Genomic DNA, 27,911 nt, shown 5'->3' on the forward strand with positions numbered 1-27,911 from the left:
TGTGCCACCAATGTTGCAATTGAATACGTTGGCCTGACTGCCTGTGTAGAAAGTGTAGTAGACTTTGTTGCTATTCTCAGGCTCTACTTTCGCTTCATCCACAATTGGCACACTGATATCATCAATGGCTTGAACTTTTTTCGGCGGTGACTTTGCTTTTGCATACAGCGAGCGTTTACGACAAACGCTTTCGAAATGTCCTGTTTTCTTGCACTTGCGACATTCTTGTCCGAAGGCTGGACACTCTGAGGACGTTGAAATGTGACCGTATCGACCACATGCGTAGCATACAGTTCCAGGTTTTTTCTCTCCTCCCTTGCTACGTCCTGTGACGAAACGTTTTAAAAATCTGTCTTGCCGACGATCAGATGGTGCTCTATTTGATCTTATTCTGCAGACCTCAGATTGCTCAACCATTTCGTTCCGGGTACCAACCTTCATCTCCTTTTCTTGGATTATCACACTCTCCAGTGACTCACCTACAAAGACCACGAAGGATAAAAAATCCTCTTGAAATAAATTACGATAAAACAGAATGAACTCACCTAACGCTTCAATTTCGGTTAGAGAACGATCCTTTTCTAGAATCTTACGTTTCAGTTCTTGCGAATTGCAGCCCTCTACAATGACATCCACCATCATAAGCTCTTCAATGATGTTTCGAGCTTCGTCGGGAAACTTTCCAAACCACAATCGCTCAACTGCTGACGCAAGCGTAACACGTAATGGGAGAAACGTTCGTCGGCTCCCTGTTTCATGTTACGTAGTATGTGTCGTTCCAGGACGTCCTGACTACGAGGCTTAAAATAGGCATCCAATCTTTCGATAGCCAAATCGTAATATCTCTTCTCAAGAAGAACGACAGGAAAATCCTCTGTACCGTCCAGGCTCCTGAACACCTTTTGAAGTTGCGGTCCTCCTAAATGCAGCATTTTAGACCGCATGATCTTCTGGTCGCTTATCTGGTAAGAATCAAAATAGTACTCCAATGAGCCTTTCCATTATTGCCAAGCTTTAGCCAACTTTTTGCTCTCAATTTGTTCACAGCGGAACATGGGCAGGGGTCTGGTTTCTTTCATCTGAAAGTAACAGAGATTGGAAAAACAAACCTAAGTATCCTTTGCTTTGTGGCATTAGATTTTTTTTTTAATATGACATCGGACAACGATATTCTAAAACATTGTCATAATAACGGCATTCATTGCATAAAACTAATTCTCTTGACTCCCGGCAAAATTTTAATCATAGCATACGGCTATAATCAAATCTGCCTGGAATCCTACCCTGTACTCTTTTTTTCATCTTAACACTCAATTTACTCCCACACAGCCTTCTGCCATGTTTCCCTTCACTGTGTCACTGAACATCGCACCCTGCTATGTTTTGTACACACACACTCGGCTTCCGACTAAAGTGTCATCCAGGGAAGCACTCAGCTATGCTTCTCTTTCGTCACGCACACATAGCACCCAGCTATGATTTTCACTCCTACTTGGCTCCCGGCACAAGTGTTACTTAGCAAAGCACCCAGCTATGCTACTGATTCGTCATATACACACAGCACCCAGCTATGATATTTTCACCCACTCGGCTCCCGGCACAAGTGTCAACAAGCATAGCACCCAGCTATGTTCCTTTTTCGTCGCGCACACATAGCACCCAGCACCCAGCGCAAGTGTCACTTATAGAAGCACCAAGCACCCAGCCAACTTTTCCTGACAAGTCTCTAGCACTAGAGTCACCAACACAGCATCCAACTATGTTTTACTAGGCTCCCGGCCATAATGGTTCGTACAATCAAACAAATCAATCTAAACAAATCACTAAACTTTTTACACTCCTCTTTTTATCTTTGTTCAATCGACAGCTTGGTAGCCATCTTTTTTCGTGCCATTTGGGGCCCGGGCTCCGCGTATATTCGGCATCCATTTTGCCGTCGAGCGAAAATTTAATGACCGAAAAAAAACAAATTCACTTGCATTGAGCAAAATCCATTAACAAACATCCGAAATTACGCTTATTCACCTTACCTTTCCGATTAATCCTCGTCGCCACGTTGTCGGATATGGCTCAGATAGGTTGCTTCCGTTTCCAAGACGATTCCCGATCGACGCGTCTACAGTACGTCCGTACGCTTCCGTGCTCACCACTAATCTCCCCGGTCCCGAGCTGGTTGTCATTCACCCACTTCAAACTCTCAAGGTAGCATCATCTGTCATGGTGCATACAACTATCAAGGTAGTGTCATTTTGGGATGCGCATTTATTATAATGTTTAATGTAGAACCCTACACACAAAATTTTCGAGGCCGAAAATTAGCAAAATTTTGCTCAAATTTGACCAGCTAAAAACTTAGCAATCATTTTAGCAAATTTTTCGAGCTGAAATTTTAGCAAACGAAAGAAAAAATTAGCCGCCGCAATTTTTGCTCACTTTTTTTAGCAAAAACCGGTAGAAAAGATCTTATTGGATTTGAAATTCAATATTTTTTATTTTTTCGTTGGAAATTCGGGAAAAATATCTGTTTATAAAATAGAAAACCAAATGTTTTTTGCACTTTTTTATTTGACAATTTATTTTTCAAATTTCACTACACTTTCTGCACTTGAGAAACAAAACAGCACTTGACCGCAGTAACCGACCATTCGCCGAGCGGAAAACTGATGAGGCCAGATCGGCTTACTTCTTGTCGGTCATCCTGATGGCAGCAGCAACCTGTAGAAAAAAAAACAATGAATTTTTCAAATTCAAATCCGGACTTTCCATTGGCGAAATCGGTTCTTACCTGTCTGCTCCCGGTGTCCATCTTCATCCAATTGTCCATCACATGCAGCGATGTCGACCTGGCTTCCATTCCGTCGATGCAGCCCAATCTTCGCAGGTTTCGCCAGCATCTAATTTGCTCAAAAGCACTGATTCGCTTCGAACTATTTTTTTTTATCTCGAAGCCGGCGGCTGCTGTCTAAACGAAGCGGCTAGCTAGGCTGTTTTTTTACTAAAACCAAGCAAAATAATTATTTTGCTATCGCGTTAGTAAAACAACTCTTTTTGCTAATCGAAAGTAACACAGTATTTTTGCTAAGTGGAGCCTCGAAAGTTTTGTGTGTACATGTACCATGTATGTAAAAGGTGATACGGTCAAAATTTGGTCAAGGGAAAACGCGTGTAAATCGGTGAAATCGTTTATTTAAAAAATCAAATTAAATTTCTTTTTCATGTTTAATTAGTATAAAATTCAGGAAAAATATTCAGTTAGGCTTCCGCTTTTCGAAATCCGAATTGCCGGGCCTTACGCTTAACCCCTGCCCTTAGATTTTGTACAGCCTTGTCCACCTTCTTCGCCGCAGAAAGCCAGTTTGCCTTGAATTGCTGCTCGTCCTTAGCAGTTTTTTTGGTCTTCTTTAGGTTCCGCTTGACAATAGCCCAGTATTTTTCAATTGGGCGGAGCTCTGGCATGTTGAGAGGGTTCTTGTCCTTGGGAACCACCTGCACGTTGTTGGCGGCGTACCACTCCATGGCCTTTTTACCGTAATGGCAAGATGCCAAATTCCGCCAGAACAGTACGGAACAACCGTGTTTCTTCAGGAAAGGCAGCAGACGTTTATTCAAACACTCTTTCACGTAAATTTCTTGGTTGACAAAATGCTGCTTTTCAAGCCACAGGTACAGATGGCTTGCCAAACCAGATATTTCTTCGCGAACTTTGACAGTTTTTTTTTGTATGTTCTTTATTTGAAACGGCTCATACCTTTAGGCTTTAAGGAGCCAAACTCTTTTTGTTTGATTACAAACTTTGACAGTTTCATGTGCTTGAAAATATCTGTTACCTTTCCCTTTCCTTTTGCCGTATAAAACTCCTGTCCCGGAAGCTGCTTGTAGTCGGCTTTGACGTAGATTTCGTCGTCCATTACCACGCAGTCAAACTTCGTCAGCATCGTCGTGTACAGCCTCCGGGATCGCGCTTTGGCCGTCGTATTTTGTTTATCATCGCGATTTGGAGTCACCACTGATGAACTGATGTACAAGCTCAAACAAAAAATCTACAAAAACTTGTGTAAAATTTCCAGTGCTCTCTTTTAAAGAAGCCGTTAAAAAGTGACGAAAAACAGTGCCATCTATTGCTTGATTTATAACTTTTGAACGGCGCAACAGATGGTACTGTTTCTAGATAGCTCTTTTGCAAGTAAGAATTTTTCGAGAGGGTGAAATGGTGTTTGAACTCATTAATAAATAAATTTAAATACAATTAGATGAATTGCTCTATGCATATAATTAGATAAACTAAGAATAAATTTCAGCTGAGAAAAATAGCATCATTATAATATTGTCACTAGAGAGACAAGCTTGAATTATTAAATTTCAGAAACGTATTTATAATTTCAAAGGCTATCATTTAAACAAGCCGAATCAACTTTTGAAGTACCTGATTCTTGGAAGAGCGCAATGGTATATGATCTCAAAAATTAATAAACTAACATCTAAGAAAAATGGACGGCTGCAATATTCACAGCAAGGTAAATTCATCTGGTTCATTTAACCTCGATTCGTTTTACTAAAGAGGCTAAATAACAACTTTGAACAAGCCAGACGAACCAGTTATTTTATCCAGTTGAGCTTAAAATTAACAATCCAACGAAAAAATACAGATTCTAGGCTTCTCTGAGCGGGCATTTTCACGCATCATATCTGTTTATATTAAGTGCTTCATGCTAGTTTGAAGCAATCCGAAAAACAGCGTTAAGCGTAAAATTTTGATAATGCAAATCAGAAATGTGTAACGAATCTTCAACATCAATTTGATCGAAACTCGTCAAATATATACGACCTTTTCATAATTGACTAAAAGTTTGTTGTTTTGTTTTGTTTACATTTCATTTTCTTCTTGACAGTTCTCTCTGGTGTCCTTGGAGACATCTGGTGGCTCAACCAAAAAACATAAAATTGATTCAAAACGGTCGTCGGGACTTTACACACTTTTCAAGGCTTAGCTTGTACATCAGCTCATCAGTGGAGTCACTACCTTCTTGTAAGTCGATAGTCCGGCTCGTTTTTTGGCCCAGCTTATTTGCGGCATCTCGGAGAAAGAGGTTAGGGTTTCGCTTGAAACTACCGGCAACTCTCTTTGTCGTCTCAGCGGCTTCCGGTTTTCGATTTCCCCCGATCCAGACTGCCTGGCTGTCAATAAACGTTCCCCAAACACTTTAATCACAGAAAACAGACGTACAAGCTCGAACAAAAAACCGTCAAAAAAGTGTGTAAAATTTCAAATGCTATCACCAAAAAATACGTTAGAAACTGACTGCAAACAGTGCCATCTATTGCGCCGTTCAAGAGTTACAAATCAACTTTAAAGTGTCCAGTTTTCGAAAAGGCAAAAACAAAAATTAGTTCAAAAAGGGTGTTGGGATTTTTACACAAGTTTCGTGGGCTAGCTTGTACGTCTGTTCTCTGTGCTTTAATTACATTTGTAACGGTTGATTTGGCAACTTTTAGCGATTTTGCCAGCTTTGCGTGCGAGTAACTCGGATTTTCGATGCGCGAGCTAAATTTGATACACTGCTCTTCTTCCTTGGACGGCATTTTGACAACTGAATAGTGAATTCCAAAATCAAAATAGGAGCAACATTCTACACACACACACACACACACACACACACACACACACACACACACACACACACACACACACACACACACACACACACACACACACACACACACACACACACACACACACACACACACACACACACACACACACACACACACACACACACACACACACACACACACACACACACACACACACACACACACACACACACACACACACACACACCTTCAAAATGAGGGGTGTTCAGGTTTTTTAAATGCAAAATTGAAAGAAATACGTCAAGTTTATATTGACCAAATTTTGACCGTATCACCCTTTACATTTAAGATTTAGTTCATCTGTGGATTTAGTCCCTTGGTATTTTTTTTACAGAAACACTGGCTTCTTAATTCAATATTTAAAATTTCAAAACCCAAAACTAAGAATTCATAAAAGAAACTTAAAACTAAGAGTCTAGAAATTAAGCTTTGAATACACAATTTTTTATTTCAAAATTGAGGTTTGAATTTTGAAGCTTAGAATTTAGACTAAAAAAATATTTAAAAAAATAGAAATAAAGAATCCAGATATCAAAATTTTAGTATAAGAATCTTGGATCAAGAAATCAAAATTTAGGATACTTGAAAACTGGATTCAAAATTCAAAATAACAGAAATCAGAGAAAAGCATTATGGATTTAAATTGTTAATTATTAACACAGAAAACAGACGTACAAGCTCGAACAGAAAACCGTCAAAAAAGTGTGTAAAATTTCAAATGCTATCACCAAAAAAATACGTTAGAAACTGACTGCAAACAGTGCCATCTATTGCGCCGTTCAAGACTTACAAATCAACTTTAAAGTGCCCAGTTTTCGAAAAGGCGTAATTGTAGCCAAAAAACAAAAATTAGTTCAAAAAGGGTGTTGGGATTTTTACACAAGTTTTGTGGGCTTGCTTGTACGTCTGTTCTCTGTGTTATTAATTCACATCTCGAAATTCCCGATAAAATAACTTGAAAAGAACAGATTTTTAGGACCAAGAATTCATAATTTAGGTTCAAAAGATATCTCAAATTTAAGAAACCCGAAATCGTAGCTGTAAATTTTGAATTCATCTTAAAGAATTCTAAATGTTGAATTATGTATTCTTAAGATAAGTTAACCACCGTTAATTAATTTTTGTAATTTTTTATTTTTCGGCATATCGGTGAAAAGTAGTTATGAAATTGATAAAGATGGATAGAGAAGTGAGAAGAAAATTTACAGATGTTGAAAAGAGCGAAAGAGCATTTTTGCGAGGAAACTTTTTAACGTACACCATACTTTACCCTGCAACATTTCATTATTTAGGAGAAGTAGTACCGGGATAGAGGTGGCACTACCTTAACCTATACAATGAAATCTGGTTGGTCCGAAGTCTACATGTGGTGAACACGTATACTCCGGACGGGCAAAATATGGCGTACGTTAAGCTCCAGAAAGCTTCCCTATTGCGCGCAATGGTTCTATCGATGCGCTAGCCGTGTTGATATTTCGTTATCACGGCATGAATGCACTGTATGAGTGCTAATCATTAGGGTCAACGGTCCAATTTGGCTAAGCCCGAATTATTTTGAACCATTGATTTGATTTGATTTTTAAAGCCTATTATTATGATTTTTAAGATAAGTTAACCACCGTTAATTAATTTTTGTAATTTTTTATTTTTCGGCATATCGGTGAAAAGTAGTTATGAAATTGATAAAGATGGATAGAGAAGTGAGAAGAAAATTTTACAGATGTTGAAAAGAGCGAAAGAGCATTTTTGCGAGGAAACTTTTTAACGTACACCATACTTTACCCTGCAACATTTCATTATTTAGGAGAAGTAGTACCGGGATAGAGGTGGCACTACCTTAACCTATACAATGAAATCTGGTTAAAAAGTTTCCTCGCAAAAATGCTCTTTCGCTCTTTTCAACATCTGTAAATTTTCTTCTCACTTCTCTATCCATCTTTATCAATTTCATAACTACTTTTCACCGATATGCCGAAAAATAAAAAATTACAAAAATTAATTAACGGTGGTTAACTTATCTTAAAAATCATAATAATAGGCTTTAAAAATCAAATCAAATCAATGGTTCAAAATAATTCGGGCTTAGCCAAATTGGACCGTTGACCCTAATGATTAGCACTCATACAGTGCATTCATGCCGTGATAACGAAATATCAACACGGCTAGCGCATCGATAGAACCATTGCGCGCAATAGGGAAGCTTTCTGGAGCTTAACGTACGCCATATTTTGCCCGTCCGGAGTATACGTGTTCACCACATGTAGACTTCGGACCAACCAGATTTCATCGTATAGGTTAAGGTAGTGCCACCTCTATCCCGGTACTACTTCTCCTAAATAATGAAATGTTGCAGGGTAAAGTATGGTGTACGTTAAAAAGTTTCCTCGCAAAAAATGCTCTTTCGCTCTTTTCAACATCTGTAAATTTTCTTCTCACTTCTCTATCCATCTTTATCAATTTCATAACTACTTTTCACCGATATGCCGAAAAATAAAAAATTACAAGAATTATGTATTCAGAATTCAGAATGCGGAAATCAGAATAAGGATCCAGAGATCAGAAGCTAGAATGAAAAATATAAATTCGTAATACTTAATCCTGAATTCCTCATTCTGAGTTCCTTATTGAGAATCCGGAATTTGAAGCTCTGGTTTCAGAATTGGAACTTTTGAAAATTAATAAATAATTTAAAATTCTGAATTCAGACAGCAGAATTAGAAATTCACGATAGTTTGAAATTCTGGAATAAAAATGTTGAATTAAATTCAAAATGCAGGATTTAAAACTGGGCTTGTGATAAAGCTCAGTTGGCAAGTCTGTTGTCTCTGTCGTGACTTTTCTTTTTTCACGTCTGTTCCACAAACTTATTTTTCACTTGAGATTAAAATTGAAAACCACCAATTATACCGGCTGGAGACACATCTATACAGATGCTTCAAGAACGGAAACCGCCTGTGGTGTGGGCATTTTTGCACCACAAGAATGCTTAAACATCCAAATGAAGCTAGGTGAACTAGGATTGTTCGATCTCCGGGAAAAGATCGATCTCCAAGATCGATTCGAATGAATGGTTCTGAGATCGATCCATCTAAAAAATCGGAGCTTGAAGATCGATTCCCGATTAATCGATCTTTTCCATTTGTAACAAGAAGGAAAACCTTTTTATTGAAAATGTGCAAAAAAGCACAAAAAATCAAATTTGTTTAATCCTTCTATTATGGAAAGGAAAAAAAATCAAGCGCTTTTATGTAACGTAAACCGAAGTTAGTGTTTTAAAAAAACACAAATCAAAATCCGAATATTTCGAAAACGCTTTGATATTTTCGAGTCATGTACTAACAAGAAATATTTCATGGTATTTTTATTAAGGTTTTTAATGTAAGTATATGAGAGATATCGAACAAAGTTTGCGGAAAATAATCAAAAATCAAATTTAAAGTAATTTTTGTAAAATCGCTGTTATTTCTTAACTTAAGGCTAGCAAATTCTAAAGGTTTTTTTTTTAAATATAAATCATTCACAAACACCTTCCAGCACCCAATTCACGAGGTTTGGAAATAATGTGCAAAATTGTATTGTAATGAAAAATTATAAAATTATTTTTCTACTGATTATGAATGCTTAATGATAAAAAGTTCACCTCGACCAGGAATCAAACTCGAGTTTTTCTTTATTATCTTAACAATAGATAAATCGTCAGATGTTAACTAGTCAAGCTGTAGCTCTATAATTCAGTTGACTTCATCAAATGAAATTCGATGCTTGATTCTACGGCAGAAAACGCTCATCTCTTCTCGATTTATACTGCCCCTACAGAGACTGATTTTCAGATTTTGACACACAAATTTAAAATGCATTTTTAAACGTTAATATCTACTTTTTCAGGTTTCATCCAGTGGGGAAATTGATTTTCTAGTGTTTGAACATAAAACAATGATGTGACTTACATATTATAGTTAAAATAAGCTAAAGAAGTGTTCCCCTTAAGGTGGCCATTATGCCCTTATTTTCCCTGAATAAGAAAAAAAGATCGAAAGATCGAATCGAAAATAAACCGATCTAATCGATTTTTTCCTGGCCGAAGAATCGATCCAAAAAATCGAAAATCGGAGTAGAAAAGATCGATCTTCCGAGGATCGATCCAAGATCGACCAATCCTAAGGTGAACACTGCTGCATTATGACCGCCGAGATGATTGCAATATGGTTAGCAGTTAAAGAAATCGAAACTCTACCGAGACACCCAACAGTTATACTGACTGATTCACAATCAGCATGCTGGTTTTTAACATCCTGCAAAGAAAAAGAAAATTTAGACCAACTATCTTTTGAAATCTGTGAAGGCCTGATCCAAACTGGGACAGTCCTACAATGGATTCCAGCTCACGTTGGAATTAGAGGCAATGAGAAGGCTGATACACTGGCCAAGGAAGGACTCGATTGCGATGCGGTTCTTATGAACAAATTAATGTGGCAGGACATTCAACTACAAATTAAAAAAAGACAACTCGAAGAGGCCAACTCTTGGTACCAACGGATCGTTAATGACGAAAACAAAGGACTCAAGTACTATCAATTCACGGACCACTTCCCGGAGAAACCATGGTACTGGAATAGTAATTTAGACGGCTTCGAAACGCGAATGCTTAACAGGATTCTAGCTGGTCACGATTACTCTAACTTCTGGCTAGCTAAAATGAGAATAAGAGATACTGAGAATTGTGAACTATGCGATGAAAAAGATACAACAGAACATGCACTACTGTACTGTGTGAAATATTATCACATAAGGAATTATTTCGATTGGGAACAACACCACAATTTAAAACAACTGATTGGAAACCACAGAGAACAGACGTACAAGCTCGAACAAAAAATCTTCAAAAAAGTGTGTAAAATTTCAAATGCAGACATCCCAAAAATATGTTGAAAATTGACTTTAAACAGTGGCACCTATTGCGCCGTTCAAAAGTTACAAATCAAATTTTCAAGTGTACAGTTTTCGAAAAGGCGTAATCGTATATATGCACTCATAACTAAACTAATGCCGCTGGAAATTTTACACAAGTTTCGTGGGCTAGCTTGTACGTCTGTTCTCTGTGTTGGAAACTACGACGAAAACAAAATAGAAGAAGTCATCCGATTCATACGAATGGCTAAACTACAACCGTAACGATCAACAGTCACAAAAACGTTAAGACACTGGCGTATATGAGATTGACACTCGAGCCATTAAATCCAAAATCCAACAACAACAACAACAAATTGAAAACCAACCGTAAGCTATAAGATTGATTAATAGACTGACTGTCAGAGTTCATCCTCTTCGTTTCGCCATGAAACTGAAAGTTCACTCAGTTAATCTCTTTCTCTCTTTCTCTGCACATACTAGTTCAGTCATTTCAGGCGAAAAGCAGAGAAATCTCGGTTTTTATTCTCATATTGCTTTTCACAAAACTGACTAATATCACATATACCGAAGACATAGTAATATGTTATATAAACTATTTTTGAATATGTGGTAATATCTATTAATTGTTTAATTGACATATGATATTGATTGGTTTCTTAATTTTTTCTATTCATTATTTCATATCATTATTCTCTACAGTCTCCTGAGCCGATGTCCGCGAGTTCGAGCCCAACATCGAACACACACAGTAAACGAAAATTACCGAGTTCGGTAATTTTTTACCGAAATCCTAACATGTGTAAATCGTTAAACTGTTCGGTAATTTTTTCGGTAAAAAATAAACGAACATCGGTAAATCGATTCTTCATTTACCGATGTCCGTTTATTTTTACCGAAAAAATTACCGAACAGTTCAACGATTTACACATTGTAGGGATCAGGATAGATTACGAAATAAATATGAATAGAATTAAATATAGATACCGATTCAATGCATAATATTTGAGATGAAAATAAGGAAAAGATGATTAACATTGTATGAGCATGAGCGTTACGTGCCGTTAGCCTATGTCGAATGAGATAAAGTGGACTCCTTTCTATGTGTTTGTAATTGAGACTGAGAAAAGAGATAACGGAGAACCCGGTCGTGTATATGCGGTAGAGAAAGCGATTGGCTAAAATGGTGTTGGTAAATCGTTCCTTTTCCGAGCCGCGTGGTATCTAGAAGAAAAAACGCGAGTCGGTAGTTAAGAGAAGTATTTTGACGAGAACAGTTCTCTTTCGAATTCGTCCGGAAAGGGTAGCAAGTAGATGAGAAACATGGCGTCCGACGTGTATTCTCCCGGCCACTACACACATGTTAGGATTTTGGTAGAAAAATTACCGAACTCGGTAATTTTCGTTTACTGTGCAGTTGTACCGGATAAGTTTTTCAATAACGATCCGCCAACTGCAACGTTGATAAAGTCGCGAATGCCATAAAGATGGTAAAACGACTATAATAGAAACAAAAAAAAAAGGATTTAAAACTCTGAATTCGAAGTTCAGAACAAGAAATCTTTAACCAAATATAATTGAAAGTAGGTATATATATCTGCTCAATCCTTGTTCCAGGAAAAAATAATATATATTTCAAAACTCAAAATTCTGGAATTAAAATTCAGGAATCAGAATACAATTCAAGAATTTAATACTAAGATTTGAAACAAAACTAAGATTGAATTTGAGAATTCGAAATTCAAGAGTTTGGATTCGGAATTCTGATTTCAAAATTCTGAATCCTGAATTATGATTCAAGATATAAAATTCCTTATTCTTAAATTAAAATTCCGAGTTCTGAACTATAGACTCTAAATTTTTATTTTGGAATTTTGAATTCTTTATTGTCAACGCTGCATTATGAATTTTTTATCAGATTTCAGAGTTAAGCAAACATAATTCAGCTTAAAAATTCAGAATTAACTATCCAAACTAACAAACAGTTTTTAGGAAAAAAAAACTTAGAAATAAAAATTCTGATATTTTTCAGAATTCTGAATTCAAGATTCAGGATTTAAAGTTAAGATTCGGGACTCAAATTGCTGAATTTATACTTCATCTGCGCTTAAACTTTAATAAAATGAAGGTCAAAAATATAAATTTGGAATTCGGAAATCAACATGCAAAGATCAGAAATAAAAATTCAAAATTCAAAATTTGTATTGCGAAAATCGAAATTCTGAACCAAAATTCAAGATGCATTCTAGCTCAGAATTAGGAATCAAACAATTAGAACCGGAAAGCTTCATTCAAGCAATTCAATTTTTTTTGAATATCAGAATTAAAAAAATTGTGCTCAGAATTCCGAATTAAGACAGCTAAATACAGAATTAATATCCAGAAATTAAAAAAATTGGTGTAAGAAATCATCACGCAGGACTTTTCATACAAATTGACTTCAAATTTTAAAAACAAAAAAGTTAAAACTCAAATTTCAATTTTTTTACTGAATCCAAAATTTTGTATTCGTTATTTAAAATTTCGAGCTAACAATAAAAGTTCTTGATCCAAGCTTCAGAATTCGGTATAAGTTTAGGTGAATTTAAAGTTGTTAATTTTCAAGACGATATTCTGATTATGAAATTTCGAATTTTATTAAATATTTACTAATAAATTCCATTTTCCAAGTTGAGGCGTTGAGGTTCAATCAAATGAATTTTGTATTTTTATTTTCACACTCCCTGATCTTACTTAATTTAAAGAACAGTATCTTGAAAGCACAATTCTAATTCCAGTATTCTGTTAGAGATGATAACAATATTGTCAAAGCTCAGTATATTTAATAAGCTCAGAATTAAAATGCTGGAATTCAAATCTCAAATCACAAACAGTATTGAAAAATTTGGAGCATGATCTCAAGCAAAAATAATATATGGATAATTTTTGCGTCAAGATTATATCCAACGGCCATTTCAAACGAGTGAAGTCTCTTCTTGCCTCTTTAGCATTTGTAGCGACACCTGCATTTTCATCATAGAACCAAATACCTTACACACCAGTTTGGCATCACTGCTTTATACACGAAAATGTTCCTTTTTCCATTTTTGTTCAATGATGTCCCCTGCTGAACATAAACATTTCCTCCCACAGTTTGTTTACATTTTCCGTTCTGCTTCGCAGTGTCCAGTTTGTGATTGAATAATTCCGATTCAAATCTAAAATGTCCCTACTTGTGCGGAAAACTCTCTCTAGAAACACATTCAACGTACTTCGGAGCTTGTACCCGCTAGCCTCGTTTACCACATTAAATCAAAACGTCGAAAACACCGGCCCCAGCAGAAGGATACCTTCGCAATCATCCATCGCATTACACAATCATCAGCTGATTCGATGGAAATCGAAGAAATCCGCCGGTCGCAGCAAAGCTTCCGGCAAAGAACGGGATGACGAGGATGATTCTGATGATGAAGCAGCAGAAAAGGACCTGGATGAATTTGATGATCTGACGAACGATAAGCACAACCGGGTCCTAAAAACCAGTGTCGGTTCGATGCGCGCCGATCTGATCCTGAAGGCGGGACTCGGAGTGGCAAGGAAGTGAGTGATACTTTCGAATACTTACTTAAATAGTCCTTGAGACACATTAGATGTTAACTAGAGTAAGCATTCAAAAACTTTCGGTTTTTTTCTCACAATTTCTGCATTTACAGATTTAGGATTTGAATGTCATTGATCATATTTACAGATTTCCAATGTACTTCTTAAATATTTTTATCCTGAGATGAATACCAGGAATAGTCATTTCTTATCATTGTATTGGGCAAGAAATTTTAAATTTTTCTTTTGTTACCTACCACTTGGATTTTTCCGAAAATCCCGAATTTGGGAATAAATAAAGTTTAAGAAGAAATTTTCTATCTAAAATAATTTTGTTTATCAATTTTGTACAATGAAGATTATCTGCAAGTATTTTGTCCAATTTGTTGCAATTTTTTGAAAAAATGGATAATTTTTATATGATTATATGATCTCAACATTTAATTATACTTTTTTGCTGGGAGACTAGTAACTTTTTTTAAAAACTCAACAGGAGAAATTGCTGAATGTCTCTGTTTATAAAACCCAGAATTTTAAGAAGAAAAATCAAACATATTCTTCCTAATAAATTTTCCATAATTTGTTGTCATTGCAGCAAAATCGAAACCATGTTCTACGAGAGCAAAATCCGGGTGAACGGCAAGAAACTGCTGAAAAAAAGTGCCCTGGTGGATGTCGGTGACGAGATTGACATCATCCGGGGCATCAGCCCTAGCAATGCAGACCATCTGATCGTATCGAGGGTGGAAATATTAGCGGTCAATCCACGGACTGAATCTATTTCCGTTAGCATGAGGCGACATAAATCGTTGATAATCGAGAACTACGAAAGCGATCACGTCCATTAGAGGGGGGGGGGGGGGGGGGGGGGGGGTTTGGATTTCGAAGAATTCGCGTTAAGTTTAAATGAAACGCTTATCCGTTTTTGGTGTTATTTTAAATAAATTATCTTCACTCTGTTTATTAAAGTTTAAAGCGTATTAAAATAGATGACTCGATCCTTTCTCTTTGTCTTAAGTTTCGTTTTGGATTTCTTTTTGTTCAAGTCTACCGTTACTAGTGCTTTCCTCTGTTTTTTTTTATAAGATTTAAAACATAGTCTGAGGCAAGTTAAATAAAAAAAAACTAAAGCAATACAATTTTCAATACACAACCAAAATCTCACTCATCGGAACCAATTAGAGTTTCGTTCCTAAATTAAGTAACAATGTCGAGCTGCGCTCGTTTGACGCTGGAGGAAATCAATTTTAACTTTAAATAAGTAAACAAATTAAATTTAGCCTTCTTTCTGGACCGTTTGCATAAACCTACTTTTGAATCACAAATATTAGAACTACTCGTATCAAATCGTTTTCTTCTCTCTCGTTCCGTTACTTTGCTATAGTTTCCTACTCTTAAAGCACACTAATTTAGTCCCTTGGCATCCTGTAAGAGCGTGTTTTTTTGAAATTATTTACCTTAAGGCTCATGCGTTGTTTCATGTGTTGTTGTGTCTTTAGCTGAGAAGTGAGTTCATGCCTTATCATCTTACGATTATCCATCAATTTATATAAGCATCTCATCGTCACTCTCTGACATTGACGTGGGGTTCATCAACAGGTTCGCTTCTTCATTGCTCCGGACCTGCCAGGAATGGATTAAAAAGGGCATTAGAATCCACTTAATTTGGTTTCGAAAGAGTTAAATTGATACTAAATTTTAGAAGGATTATAAAAATAGAAACATTCCATTAGAATTAGTTGAAAGTTTAACTCCGAGAACCAATCGATCATTGAAGAATCAAAACGAAATCTGTTGCTAGAAAAAAAAAACTGTTAGAAGTTAGTTTCCCAATCATGCGAAAGTGCAAAATTTAGTAAAAAAAATAGAAAAACAAAAAATATTGCACCTGTACAGAAATGCTTCGTGAAAGGCTACAAAACATAACAACAGCTTGAAAAGGAGGAGATGTGCGGCTACCTAATCAAATTCTAATTCACCCTGCAAAAGTAAAAATGGAGAACAATGCATATCAGTGATTTGATCCGATTTCAACGAACGTCTACACACAGAAAAATACTATTATACATGCCATAAGATTCTCTTATGAAGTGGCGCCATAAGAAAAATCAATGAAATTCATAAGATTATCTTATGACGCGAATGAACTCTGCAGATGAACACCTGATTCAATGAAAGGTTGTGGTTTTTCATAAGAGGGTCTTATAAAAACAGGAAATGTCACGTTCGATGAGAATAATTCAAAACAATTGATTTTGAAAATTTATTTTATTGTTCGGCTAATTTGTTTGGAACTACATACATTTTGGTCACCACCAGCAGCACATCAATACCCGGTTCCAAAGAATTTGTTCGGCCGCATACGGTATTTTGACCTTGGATTTTTTCCCGGTAAACGTGCTGAAAAGTAAACAAAAAACAAATTAGAGTTTACCTTTACAAATATGTTTAACGATTACAACAATAAACTTCATTTCAAACTTACCATTTAAAAGAATATCACTTATTATTCCACAAATTCGTTTGACGACTGAAAAATTACTGATGGAATGAATGTTTTCATAATTTTTCGACAATGCCGTTTGCTTTATTTTTCATACGAACTTCGTATGAAAATTGAACGAATTTCATAAGACTCTTATGAAAACTTAGTTTGGACGCAAAAAAGGGGTTCATAAGACGTATCTTATGAAAATTATAATAAGATTTTGCCTGAGTGTAATGATCTTGGAAAGTTTATTTGAGACAAAAAGTCTTTGGCTAAAATCATAATTTACAGAAATTCAGAAGTTACAAATATATAACAATACCAATTTAAACGTTATTTTTTTTAAGATATCCATCAGCATTCTGTCTTAAAACTTTAAAACTAAATTCTTAATTCGGTTTTCTAAGTTAAACATAAATGAAAAAGCTGACCTAACAATGCAATCTAAGATGTAAACTAAGTTTTTATGAAGATACAGCAAAGATTGCTAAAAAAGAATGTAAAATCTCAATCCAAATCAGATCAATGCGGAATGATAAAGTTCAAAACTAATCTTCAATAAAGGTCGGAGGTGTACATTCCAAGCACTGAAAACAGAACAAAATCAAATAATGTGAAATTTGAAAAGCTAAAGTGAACGATTGAACACGAAAATCGTTACCCCCGTTGCTTACCCTCGAGTACTGGACCAGGACGTTGCGGCGCCCGAACAGCGATCGCAGATATTCGCGACGTTCCGGATTTCGTAACAGCATGAACCCGGCGGCTCCGGCCAAAGAAAGTGCCGTCAGTACCGCTAAGATGACACCTGAAAGATGAAACGAAGGGAAATGAAATTTAAAAACAATGACCGACCACATTGCTAGAAGTATAATAAACATCTTGTCAGACACGGCTGAATTAATGACAAACTTAATTATTGTGCTAATCGGGTGTAAGGGTGAATTTAATTATATACATTTAGTACAACCACCCCCGCAAGTTGGTGCGGATAAGAAACATTCGGAAGACGCGTTGTTGCATTGTTTGTTACAATAAGAGAAAATGATATTATCATGTGAGAAAATCTGTTACTCGAGTGACAAATATGTGGAATGGATTGGCACCGAGCGCGATGAAAACAACATAATTCTGAAGATGCAATAAAAATTAGAATAAAACGAGCGTATTATTGCTCCCTCTATCTACGCTTGTAGATTTCATTTTTTTAAGGAATTTTCATCCTCTGGGATGATTCATTCCTAGCTGACCTTGTAGATTTCTATGATTAGTGGTTGACTGAATATTTATATGCTCAAACTTTAAATTAACTGTAATCGCCATGTAAGATAACTATGCCCTGAAACCACTAAGCTTATCTAAATTTAAAATTTGTATGCTATCAAAAGTTGTTGTTTATTAGAATAAAAATCAACGGATCATATGTAGATCCTAATGATAACTTAATAGTAATTACAATACAAGATAAAAAATTAACACAGGTCTATACAGTTCTTGAAACAGTTAACATTTTTCTCCGGAACACGTTCCTCGAAACATCGAAGTCGAAATGCTCAGAAAATCGATTGAACGTTTTCAGTATGCCGATAAATGCGCTGTTCGCTCCGTAGTTGTTGAGATGAATAGGAACATAGAGCTGCAAAAGCTGGTTTCTCAATCCTCGGGGACGCACGCTGAGAGGAATGGCCTCCAGCAAAACGGGACAGTCGACTCTGAACGTTAAGAGATCAGCCACAACTAGAGCGCGCGTAGCGTTTCTGCGGGCTTGACGCGTATCTAGGTTTATGAGGCGGTAGCGATTCTCATAACTTGGTAAACGGAACGGGTCTTGCCAGTTCAGATGACGAAGTTCATACCGCATGAAGCGACGCTGGATAGCCTCGATTCGTTCAGCCCCATTCTGGTAGAAAGGGCACCAAACAGCAGAAGCATACTCGAGGATGGAACGAACTATACACACTCTATACAGCAGTAAAGACTTTTCAGGCAATACACGTCTTAGAAGTCTTTGGCCATGCGAAATAAGAATCCAAGGTTTGTAGTTTGTGTGAGTCTTAAACTCCAGCCGATGATCGAGAATAACGCCCAGATCGTTGATGTGGTCCACCCGAGAAATGATTCCGTCTCCGAGAGCGTACTCCGCATAAAAAAGGGGGTGTCGCTTACGAGAAAATGATACGACCGAGCATTTACTACGATTGAGGGGCAGGCAATTCAAGTCACACCATTGAGCAAACACATTGAACTGCTGCTGCAGGAAATTGATGTCCTCTTGGCCGTTTATGGTGTGAAAGAGTTTCAGGTCGTCGGCATATGCAAGTTTTTTGCAGTCAAAGAGCGGGAGTACGTCATTAAAATATACCACGAAAATTAGTGGTCCTAAATGACTTCCTTGAGGCACGCCGGAGCAGGCAAGAAAATGATTTGAAAAGGAGTCACCAATACGAACGGATAACTTTCGACCTGTTAAGTAACTATGCAACCAGTGCAAAAGGGATCCACAGAAACCCAGACGTTCCAGCTTTGCGATAGCGATATCGTGGTTCACCTTGTCGAATGCAGCAGAAAGGTCAGTATATATGGCGTCAGTTTGGGTTTTCATAGCAAAGCTGTCTTGCACAAAAGATGCGAAAGTGTGTGAGTTGGTAGTCGTGGATCATTTAGGCATGAACCCGTGTTGATCATTGGAAAGTTGGTGCTTGAAGAACGAATTGATGGGATCCAAGATAACCAATTCAAACAATTTGGCCATCGCGCATAGAGCTGAAATTCCGCGGTAGTTGTTAACGTATCTCTTGCTTCTTGTTAACGTATGTGCTTCCAAAAAGATTTCGGACTGCTCTTGAGATTCTGTTGTAGACGATTAATATAATTCTTGTAGCAACGCTTACTGGCTTTCTTATAGGCAGAATTTCAATTTGCGATATTTGTCCTTAGTGTAGAGTAGGGTTACCATACGTACTCTTTTAAGAGTACATGTACTCTTTTTCGATCGAGAAATGGGCGTACTCTTCTTTTTGTGGAATTTCACCAAATGTACTCTATTTTTAAGTTGAAAGACATTTTATCAGAAAAACCTATGTATACCTTCCATTTTATGAGGTTGTATCACATTTTATGCAAAAACTTCGAAAGGAATAACAGCTTACAACAAATAACTTTAACATCTTGTTTTCATTAACATGCATAGTTGGTAGTAATATAAGCGCCTTTGAGTATGCAAACAGTAATCAATAAGTACACAATTTAGGTAATATGCTTATATGCGCACATATTGTGAAGGAAATATACGAGTCAATAAAAAAAAAATGGAAATGGATTATTTTATAACGTTTTTTGTGGTTTCTCAGCATCAGAAACATCTAAATATGTACTCCTATCTTTTCGAATATCCAATTTTTGCATAACCAAATTGACAAAATTTGATTCAATTGAAATATCTCGGTTTCTAATTATAGTAGAACCCGGCTTATTCAAGGTAGTCGGGGCCTCCTCAGATAATACGAAATATGCCCAAGTAACAATTTTAGTTTTATAAGAATCTACAAGAGATCTATAAAACCTCGCCTTAAATCAACACCATATTTTATAATTTGCTTCAAAACATTTATAAAACGCTTATATATACAAAAAGGCCCACCTACAGGAGGTTTTCCAGACAGGAATTAAAATACTTTATAAAACCATGGGAATATATAATGCCTTTACCAAAAACTCTTCTAAGACCACGAATTCTCGTGATAGGAAAAAAAATTCTTGATTGAATCAATTCTCTCCAATAGTTGTTTTAAAAATGTTTATACCAAATCAAACCATTGTGACTTAATGTTTCTATATTTTCTCTATCTATTTTTTAAAGTTCTTCTCGCATGAATAATATTTTTCTTCAATATACGGTAAAAAATTGCTTTTAAGGCAAGAACATTCAATAAAAAAAAATATTTTTTTAACATTTTCCCTTTAAAAAATGAGGAATGAACAATAATTCCTATTTGATTTATAAAAGTTTATAAAACTAGATTATAAAAAAGATTATAAAACTAGATTGTCTAGATAAATTCCTTTTCTGGAATTATTGGACTTGGTTAAATCCCTTATGCATCTTATAGAACATTTCATCTACATTTTTTCTTGAAGAAAACCATATCCGGAGAAAATTGTTGGCTATAAAACTTTTATGTTTTATGCAAAGCTTCCTTTTTTAAGGTTATTTGACGTTTAACTAGAGCGTACAGAAGAACCCGGATGGGTTTTGGGGATTTATCCGGGAAAATACTATATTTAAGTCCAGCCCGTTACTACGGCAAACCGGATACTCATTTCGGACAAGTGAAGCTGAACGAACTCGGATCTTGGATTGTGCGCCGCGAAAAGAGTCCCAAAGCCGAAGCCGGGACTGTGGTCACTCGCGCCTTGTGGCGATGATAGCACAAATAGTGGCCACCAAAGCGGATGGGATCCGCTCTGTTTTTCAAGGTCATCGTTTAAGGAATGGTTTTACGGAAGAAATAGAACACAGGAATAGACCAGTGAATGTGGTTGCTGCGGAGTCGATGTGTTATGTACGATCAAGAACGTCACAGCCTTCCGGCGGGCATTTTCGATTCAAAACATGCTTGATGGAATCAATGTTAGCCATAATTGAAAACGAACGAACTCCCTTAAAGTTAGATTATACTTTTGTCACTGGTGTGAAGCTAAAAAAATGAAATATTGACAATAAATTTTACAATATATCAAAATGCAAAAAGTTTGTTTACATTCTGTTTGGCGTTGTACAATTTTTTCTTGGTGAAGACCTCACACGGAGTATTTTGCTACCTATAAAACTATTAAGATTTAATCAAAGCTTACTTTCTTTAAAAGGGTTATTTAATGGTATTTTAAAAGTCAATTTGTAATACTATTAAACTATAAGGGTTTAATCAAGACTTTCTATATTCATAAGTGTTATTTAAGGGTATATTGACTGTCAATAAGTAATACTATTAAACTATTAGGTTTTAATCAAAGTTTTCTTTCTTTATTTTGTGTATTTGCTTTCTCGTCACTGTAAATTAGAAGACGTGTTGTTAGCTTTAAAGCCTAATCCAAAGAGACCCGCTCTTTGGCTTCGGCTGGTTTATTTACGCATCGTAGATCATCACCTTCGTGCGTCGTGTACTAAATCAGACACGTTATCTTTTCAATACACGATTATAATTCTTTAGACACTACAATTCTTGCCTCTTTAAAAGCTTTGTATTACTAATATTAACGTTTTGGAAATTTCATTATATAATTCAAATAGGCTAACTTATAGTTAAAGAAAAGTAATTAAAAAAAAAATCAATACACTATCATCTCCAATAAATAAACTCTCCGGTTTCAGAAGGCTTCTTCCTGCGTTTTGAGCGCCTAAGTTCTTTTATCTCAGTAGCCATTGCCGCCGAGTCGTCGTACTTCCTTTTTCGAGCCTTCTTTTCCACCGGGCGAACATCCACCATTTGGTCCTCTTCGTCGGGAAAACCGAGAAATTCTTCCTCCGATTCGTCCACCGAGATTTGTTGTCCATTGTGTTCAGGAGAACCGTGTGTTTTTGTGATGACAGTGTTAGGCTGGTGCATCCTAGCACCCTTCGGCACCCTCAGCTGATCCCGGTGTGCCAACACTAGCCCTTTTCCAGACCATATCTGGAAAGTATATAAAGAAATACGTTTTACGAAACTGACTTTAACCCATCTAGCTGGATTATGTGGATTGTGGTTTTGAAACCATATTTCGTCTCCTTCAACTAGATCGTCAATAGGATCGTTTTTCTTGACATAGTATCTTTCTTTATAATATTCCTTGTAATTACACTAGTTTACAGCATTTTTGAACTCAGTAAACTGAAGCTCATTTCTAATGTGAAATCGTGCGCTGAATCCGAAAATGAAATTCAAAAAAATCTCAGTAGAACCGTTTTTGAGTTATGCTCCAAATATGAAATTTCGGAAAAATTAAAAAAGTTCTTGTACTTAGATTAAAATATCTCGGACGGCATAACAGTAATTTGAAATCCCTCTTTTGCATATTGAAGGTGAATAAATTTTCTATCGATCATCTGAACACAGTTTTTGCGTTTGACTAACAGTATTGTTGATATTAGTGACTTTATGAGAAAAAAATTTATAAAAAACGCATTTTTTTAGAGAAAATTTTATTTTAATGAAAGTTTTAGACTCGATGGTAGCATTCAAAAAATCTGATTTTCTATTGCGCTTAAATGTCAATTTTAAACAAAGATTTCAAGTGGTTATTTATCAAAATCGGTTGAAATTTGAAGAAGTTATGGCTACTTTACCATAATAGTATTTTTTGTAGTTTTTCATAATTTAACGAACCGCAGAACACTTATCATAGTATAGGAAGAATGAAACATGATAAATCTCACTCGCTCCAAGTCAAAATTATTTATTAGCTTACCAGAAGGTCACATGCCAAGTTTCAGGAAGATCTGACCATAAGGAGGGGTTGCTTGAGTCTCAAACGTGAATAAAATTTTGAGGTAATTTGCTCGGAAGGAACGAAAAATACTGGTTTTTCATCAATAACTTCTTTCATCAGTAGCTGATTATTTTTTATGGTTGATTTTCTTAAAGCCTAAGTGGAAACAAATATTTCACCCGAAGACTGTAACTGGATTGGATTTGAAACAGAAAAGTTATTGCAGTTCAAAGGCCGCAAATTTTGTCCAACACGCAATGAGTACTTTTTACTCATTGCGTTTTATACGAGAATTTTCGACCAAAATACAATTTTTGAACCGCAATAACTTTTCTGTTTCAAATCCAATCGAGTTACAGTCTTCGGGTGAAATATTTGTCTCCACTAAGGCTTTAAAAAAATCAACCATAAATAACAATCAGCTAGTGATGAAAGAAGTTATTGATGAAAAACCAGTATTTTTCGTTCCTTCCGAGCAAATTACCTCAAAATTTTATTCACGTTTGAGACCCAAGCAACCCCTCCTTATGGTCAGATCTTCCTTAAACTTGGCATGTGACCTTCTGGTAAGCTAATAAATAATTTTGACTTTGAGCGAATGAGATTTATCATGTTTCATTCTTCCTATACTATGATAAGTGTTCTGCGGTTCGTTAAATTATGAAAAACTACAAAAAATACTATTATGGTAAAGTAGCCATAACTTCTTCAAATTTCAACCGATTTTGATAAATAACCACTTGAAATCTTTGTTTAAAACTGACATTTAAGCGTAAAAGAAAATCAGATTTTTTTAATGCTACCATCGAGTCTAAAACTTTCATTGAAATAAAATTTTCTCTAAAAAAATGCGTTTTTTATAAATTTTTTTCTCATAAAGTCACTAATATCAACAATACTGTTAGTCAAACGCAAAATCTGTGTTCAGATGATCGATAGAAAATTTATTCACCTTCAATATGCAAAAGAGAGGTTTCAAATTACTGTTATGCCGTCCGAGATATTTTAATCTAAGTACAAGAACTTTTTTAATTTTTCCGAAATTTCATATTTGGAGCATAACTCAAAAACGGTTCTACTGAGATTTTTTTGAATTTCATTTTCGGATTCAGCGCACGATTTTACATTAAAAATGTTGGTCAGTTAATCAAGTTCACGATTTTTTTAAATTTTTGTAAACTAGTGTTATTAGCCTGCGGATCAGTATTGGTAATGGAATGCTTCTTTGGGTTTATCAAATCTAATAATGTTTTAGGTTTGAAATTAAACATCTTTTCAGATGGACAAAAACCATCACTTGTCAATGTATTTCTATAATTAATTAAAAATAAATTAATTTGGTCTTCTAAATCATAGTGTGAAAATTCAGGATCCAATAAATATTTTTTTAAAACATCCTTAGTGGTTCTGACTAGCCTTTCGGCCTGGCCGTTACTATTTGGGTGATATGGAGGACTTTTCATTACCTTGATACCTTGCCTTTCTAAAAATTCGGTAAAATTATGTGAATTAAAAGGTGGTCCTCCATCCGAAACTATAATATCTGGTAACCCGAATCTAGAAAAAATTTCAATTAATTTTTTAAGGACTTTTGGTGTATCCGTCCCTTTTTTCATCCAGCTGATTTCCAACCATTTCGTGAAACTATCTACAGTTAGCAAAAATGTGTGATGCGAAAAATAAAAAAAATCAATGTGAATCCTGCTGAAAGGTCTTGAAGCAGGGGACCACTTTGTTATAACTTTTTGTTTTGGTATTGGTAATCTGCTTGCACACGTATCACAATCATTTATGAACCTCTCAATGTCAGCATTTATTCCAAACCAGAATACGGATCGCCTTGCCAATTGCTTCATCTTCACTATTCCGGAATGATTGGCATGTAAAAGTTTTAAAACCTTTCTTTGCATTTGTTGTGGAATTACCACTTTGTCCTGATAGAGTAAACATCCATCAACTAATTCCAAATCACGTTGGTTCGCATAAATATTCATAAGATTTTTATCAATTCTTTCAGGCCATCCTTTTTGCAAATATGCTAAGATAGTTTGTAAAAAAATATCTTCCTGTGTAGCTTTAGCAATTTGGATATAATCAAGAGGAAAATCGTCAGAAAAATTTATGCTTCTAATAAACTCGTAGTCAATTTCCTTAGGAACATATTCTTCTAGTGGAAAACGTGAACAGAAATCCGCATTACCCATTTTTGAAGAAGGTCTGTACTGAATATCGAAGTCATATATTGATAATTCCAACACAAAACGCTGAAGTCTGGTTACAAAGATTGAATTTTTTCCTTCTTTTCCAAAAATTCCAACCAAAGGTTTATGGTCCGTGAAAATCTGAAACTTTTTCCCATATAAATATTTGTGAAATTTTTTTACAGTGCTTACCAAAGCTAAAGCCTCTAAATGCAAGATAGGGTAGCGTTTCTGAGCATCATTTAATGAAAAAGATGCGAAATTAATGGGTTTTTCAACACCATCAATAAAATGTGCCATAACTCCCCCCAATCCATATCCTGATGCATCAGATACAATAACAATCGGTTTGTTTGGGTCATAAAATTCTAAAAATTTAGCTTTGATCAAAGATTTTTTTGAATTTTCAAAAGCTTCCGTGCATTTATCGTCCCACACAAATTTAACATTGGATTTGAGTAAATTGTATAAATAATATAACTTTGAAGACAAATGGGGTATGAATTTGTTATAATAGTTTATCAAACCTAGGAACGATTTGAGTTCTGTTATGTTTTTTGGAGTTTTTGCATTTTGAATTGTAGCAATTTTATCAGGACAAGGTTTAAGTCCCATTTCACTTATAATGTGACCAAGATAGGGCAATTCTGAGACAAAAAATTTACACTTTTCCCAGTTAACTTTTATATTAGCTTTAGAAAGCTTGTCCAAAACCAAGAAAAGCTTATTTTTACATTCTACCATACTTTTTCCGGCAATTAAAACATCATCCAAATAGGCATGAACATTTTCTATTCCTTCCAAAATACGGTCCATTATTTGCTGAAAAATAGACGCTGAAGAGGAAGCCCCTTGGGGTAATCTGTTATAAGTATAAAGTCCTTTAATAGTGTTGATAACCATGAATTGTCTAGACTTTTTGGATAAGGATAATTGTGTATAAGCGCCTTCTAAGTCTAAAGCGCAAAACACTTTGCAACCCGCTAGCTTAGCAAAAAGATCTTGAGCGATTGGGAGTGGGTAAGTATTTGCAATTATAACTTTATTGATTGAAACTTTACAATCAATTACCAGTCTAATATTGTTATCTTTCTTTATGACTATAACAATTGGTGATGCCCATTCACTCGTTTTTATTGGAGTAATAACTTTTTCTTTTTCTAACTTATCAAGATAATCAATGACCTGATCTCTTAGTCTATAAGGCACTTCATACGCCTTTTTGAAAATTGGGTCATTTGTTTTTAAAACCAAATCAGCTTCAAAACCTAGTATAGGTGTAGAGAAATCTTTTTTAAAAACGTTAGAATAAGTCTTCTTCACCTCAGCAATAATAGTTTCAGGTGATTGATCTAATATTTTGTTTAGCTCGGGAAACGATGAAAAGTATTTACGCCAATCAGCAAAAAAAATGTCCAACCAATCCCTACCCAGTAAAGGTGTAAACTTGTGTTCACTTTGTAGAATGATTAATTTTAATTTAGCTTCTAAACCTTTAAAATTTACCAAAACTTTAACTTCACCAGCAATTTTCAATTTTGAACCATTAACAACAAGTAATGTCTTGTCACATTTTTTTAGTTTTTTGCTGAAAAATGAAGAATATTGATAAAGCCCCATAACTGTCACGGATGAACCACAATCCACTTCCATTTGAAAGGTTTGGTTCTCTATAGTAACGTTCACAACACATGGATCAGAAATATTAAAAATAGTAGAAAGATGCATGCAACTCATTTCACCTGAATCCGAATCTGTCTCCGAATCCGAATCCTTGGTCCGTACTTTTTGCATCAATTCTGAAAGATATTTTTCGCAGCTGTTCATTTTTCCAGAATCAACAAAATTTACCGCCTCCCTTCGCATGTTCTTCATTTTGAAACATTTCCGCACCGGGTGTCCTTTCACACCACAAAAATCGCAAATGATTGTCGAATAGTTTGGCTTCTTCTTCTTGTTCTTGTTAGAACCGAAACCTCCTCTGGACTTGCTATAATTGTGGTCCTCAGCTTGATGACGCCTGTAATGTTCTCGGTTGTACGGTTTATAACCTAAACGCTCCTTAATCGGTCGCCTAACTGCACCCACTTGAGCGTAGTTATTAGAAACAGCAGGTGCCATCAAGGCCATACTATTTGCTGCCATTTCCCAGGTGAGAATAATATTCTCTGCCTTCTCAACAGTTAGATCCGGTTCGTTTAACAACCTTATTTTTAAATTCTCGTCCCTGACTCCACCCACCATACGGTCCAACATAAGCTCATTATCGCTTAAGTTGCAAAAAGAGGCTTGCATCTTAAGCGACAGGAGAAAATCCTCAAGAGACTCTCCCGGTTGTTGCACCCTGTGGGTAAATTGATAGCGTTGAACCCGGAGCGATGGAACCTTGTCGTACCTAGTTTTTAGTTTTCCTACCAATTCCTCGTAAGAGGCATTTTCTAAAGTTCCATTGGGAAACAAAAGTTTCAGCTGGGTGAACACCGCTTGGCCACTCAAGGTTATTAGGTGGGCCTTTCTATTCTCACCATGAATATTATTGACCATAAAAAAATAGCCAAGGCGTTCCACCCAATCTGAGAAAGAAGTTCCCTTTCTGTAGGGCTCCATGGTGGCCA

General features: G+C 35.8%; 2 protein-coding genes across 7 annotated transcripts in view; one reads left to right on the forward strand and one right to left on the reverse strand.

Moving 5' to 3' along the window:
• The first annotated feature begins 13,702 nt into the window (after nucleotides 1-13,702).
• LOC129739558 (mitochondrial transcription rescue factor 1) lies at nucleotides 13,703-14,990 on the forward strand. The gene is made up of 2 exons (XM_055731037.1): nucleotides 13,703-14,139; nucleotides 14,735-14,990. The coding sequence occupies exons 1-2, from the start codon at nucleotides 13,763-13,765 to the stop codon at nucleotides 14,985-14,987; spliced, it is 630 nt and encodes a 209-aa protein (XP_055587012.1). The 5' UTR covers nucleotides 13,703-13,762; the 3' UTR covers nucleotides 14,988-14,990.
• An 81-nt stretch (nucleotides 14,991-15,071) lies between these two features.
• The window catches only part of LOC129740585 (cation-independent mannose-6-phosphate receptor), a 431,652-nt gene continuing 418,812 nt past the window's right edge, over nucleotides 15,072-27,911 (reverse strand). For 5 of the 6 annotated variants that reach the window (XM_055732281.1, XM_055732284.1, XM_055732282.1 and 2 more), the window contains exons 7-8: nucleotides 17,302-17,435; nucleotides 15,072-15,762 (exon numbers count right to left, since the gene is read on the reverse strand). In XM_055732281.1, the coding sequence (XP_055588256.1) occupies nucleotides 15,685-15,762; nucleotides 17,302-17,435 (212 nt within the window). In that variant the 3' untranslated portion in view covers nucleotides 15,072-15,684. Of the gene's footprint in view, nucleotides 15,763-16,027; nucleotides 16,120-17,301; nucleotides 17,436-27,911 lie in introns of all 6 variants that reach the window. The other variant, XR_008736296.1, reaches the window with a different exon arrangement.

Source organism: Uranotaenia lowii, chromosome 1 (genome assembly GCF_029784155.1).
Source record: "Uranotaenia lowii strain MFRU-FL chromosome 1, ASM2978415v1, whole genome shotgun sequence".
Lineage (NCBI taxonomy): Eukaryota > Metazoa > Arthropoda > Insecta > Diptera > Culicidae > Uranotaenia > Uranotaenia lowii.

What these genes read in the sequence shown, in the direction of transcription:
- LOC129739558 (XM_055731037.1), top strand. Translation starts at nt 13,763, where the DNA reads ATGTCCCTACTTGTGCGGAAAACTCTCTCTAGAAACACATTCAACGTA. An exon ending in GGACTCGGAGTGGCAAGGAA is followed by an intron (nt 14,140 to 14,734) that starts GTGAGTGATACT and finishes TTGTCATTGCAG; the next exon opens with CAAAATCGAAACCATGTTCT.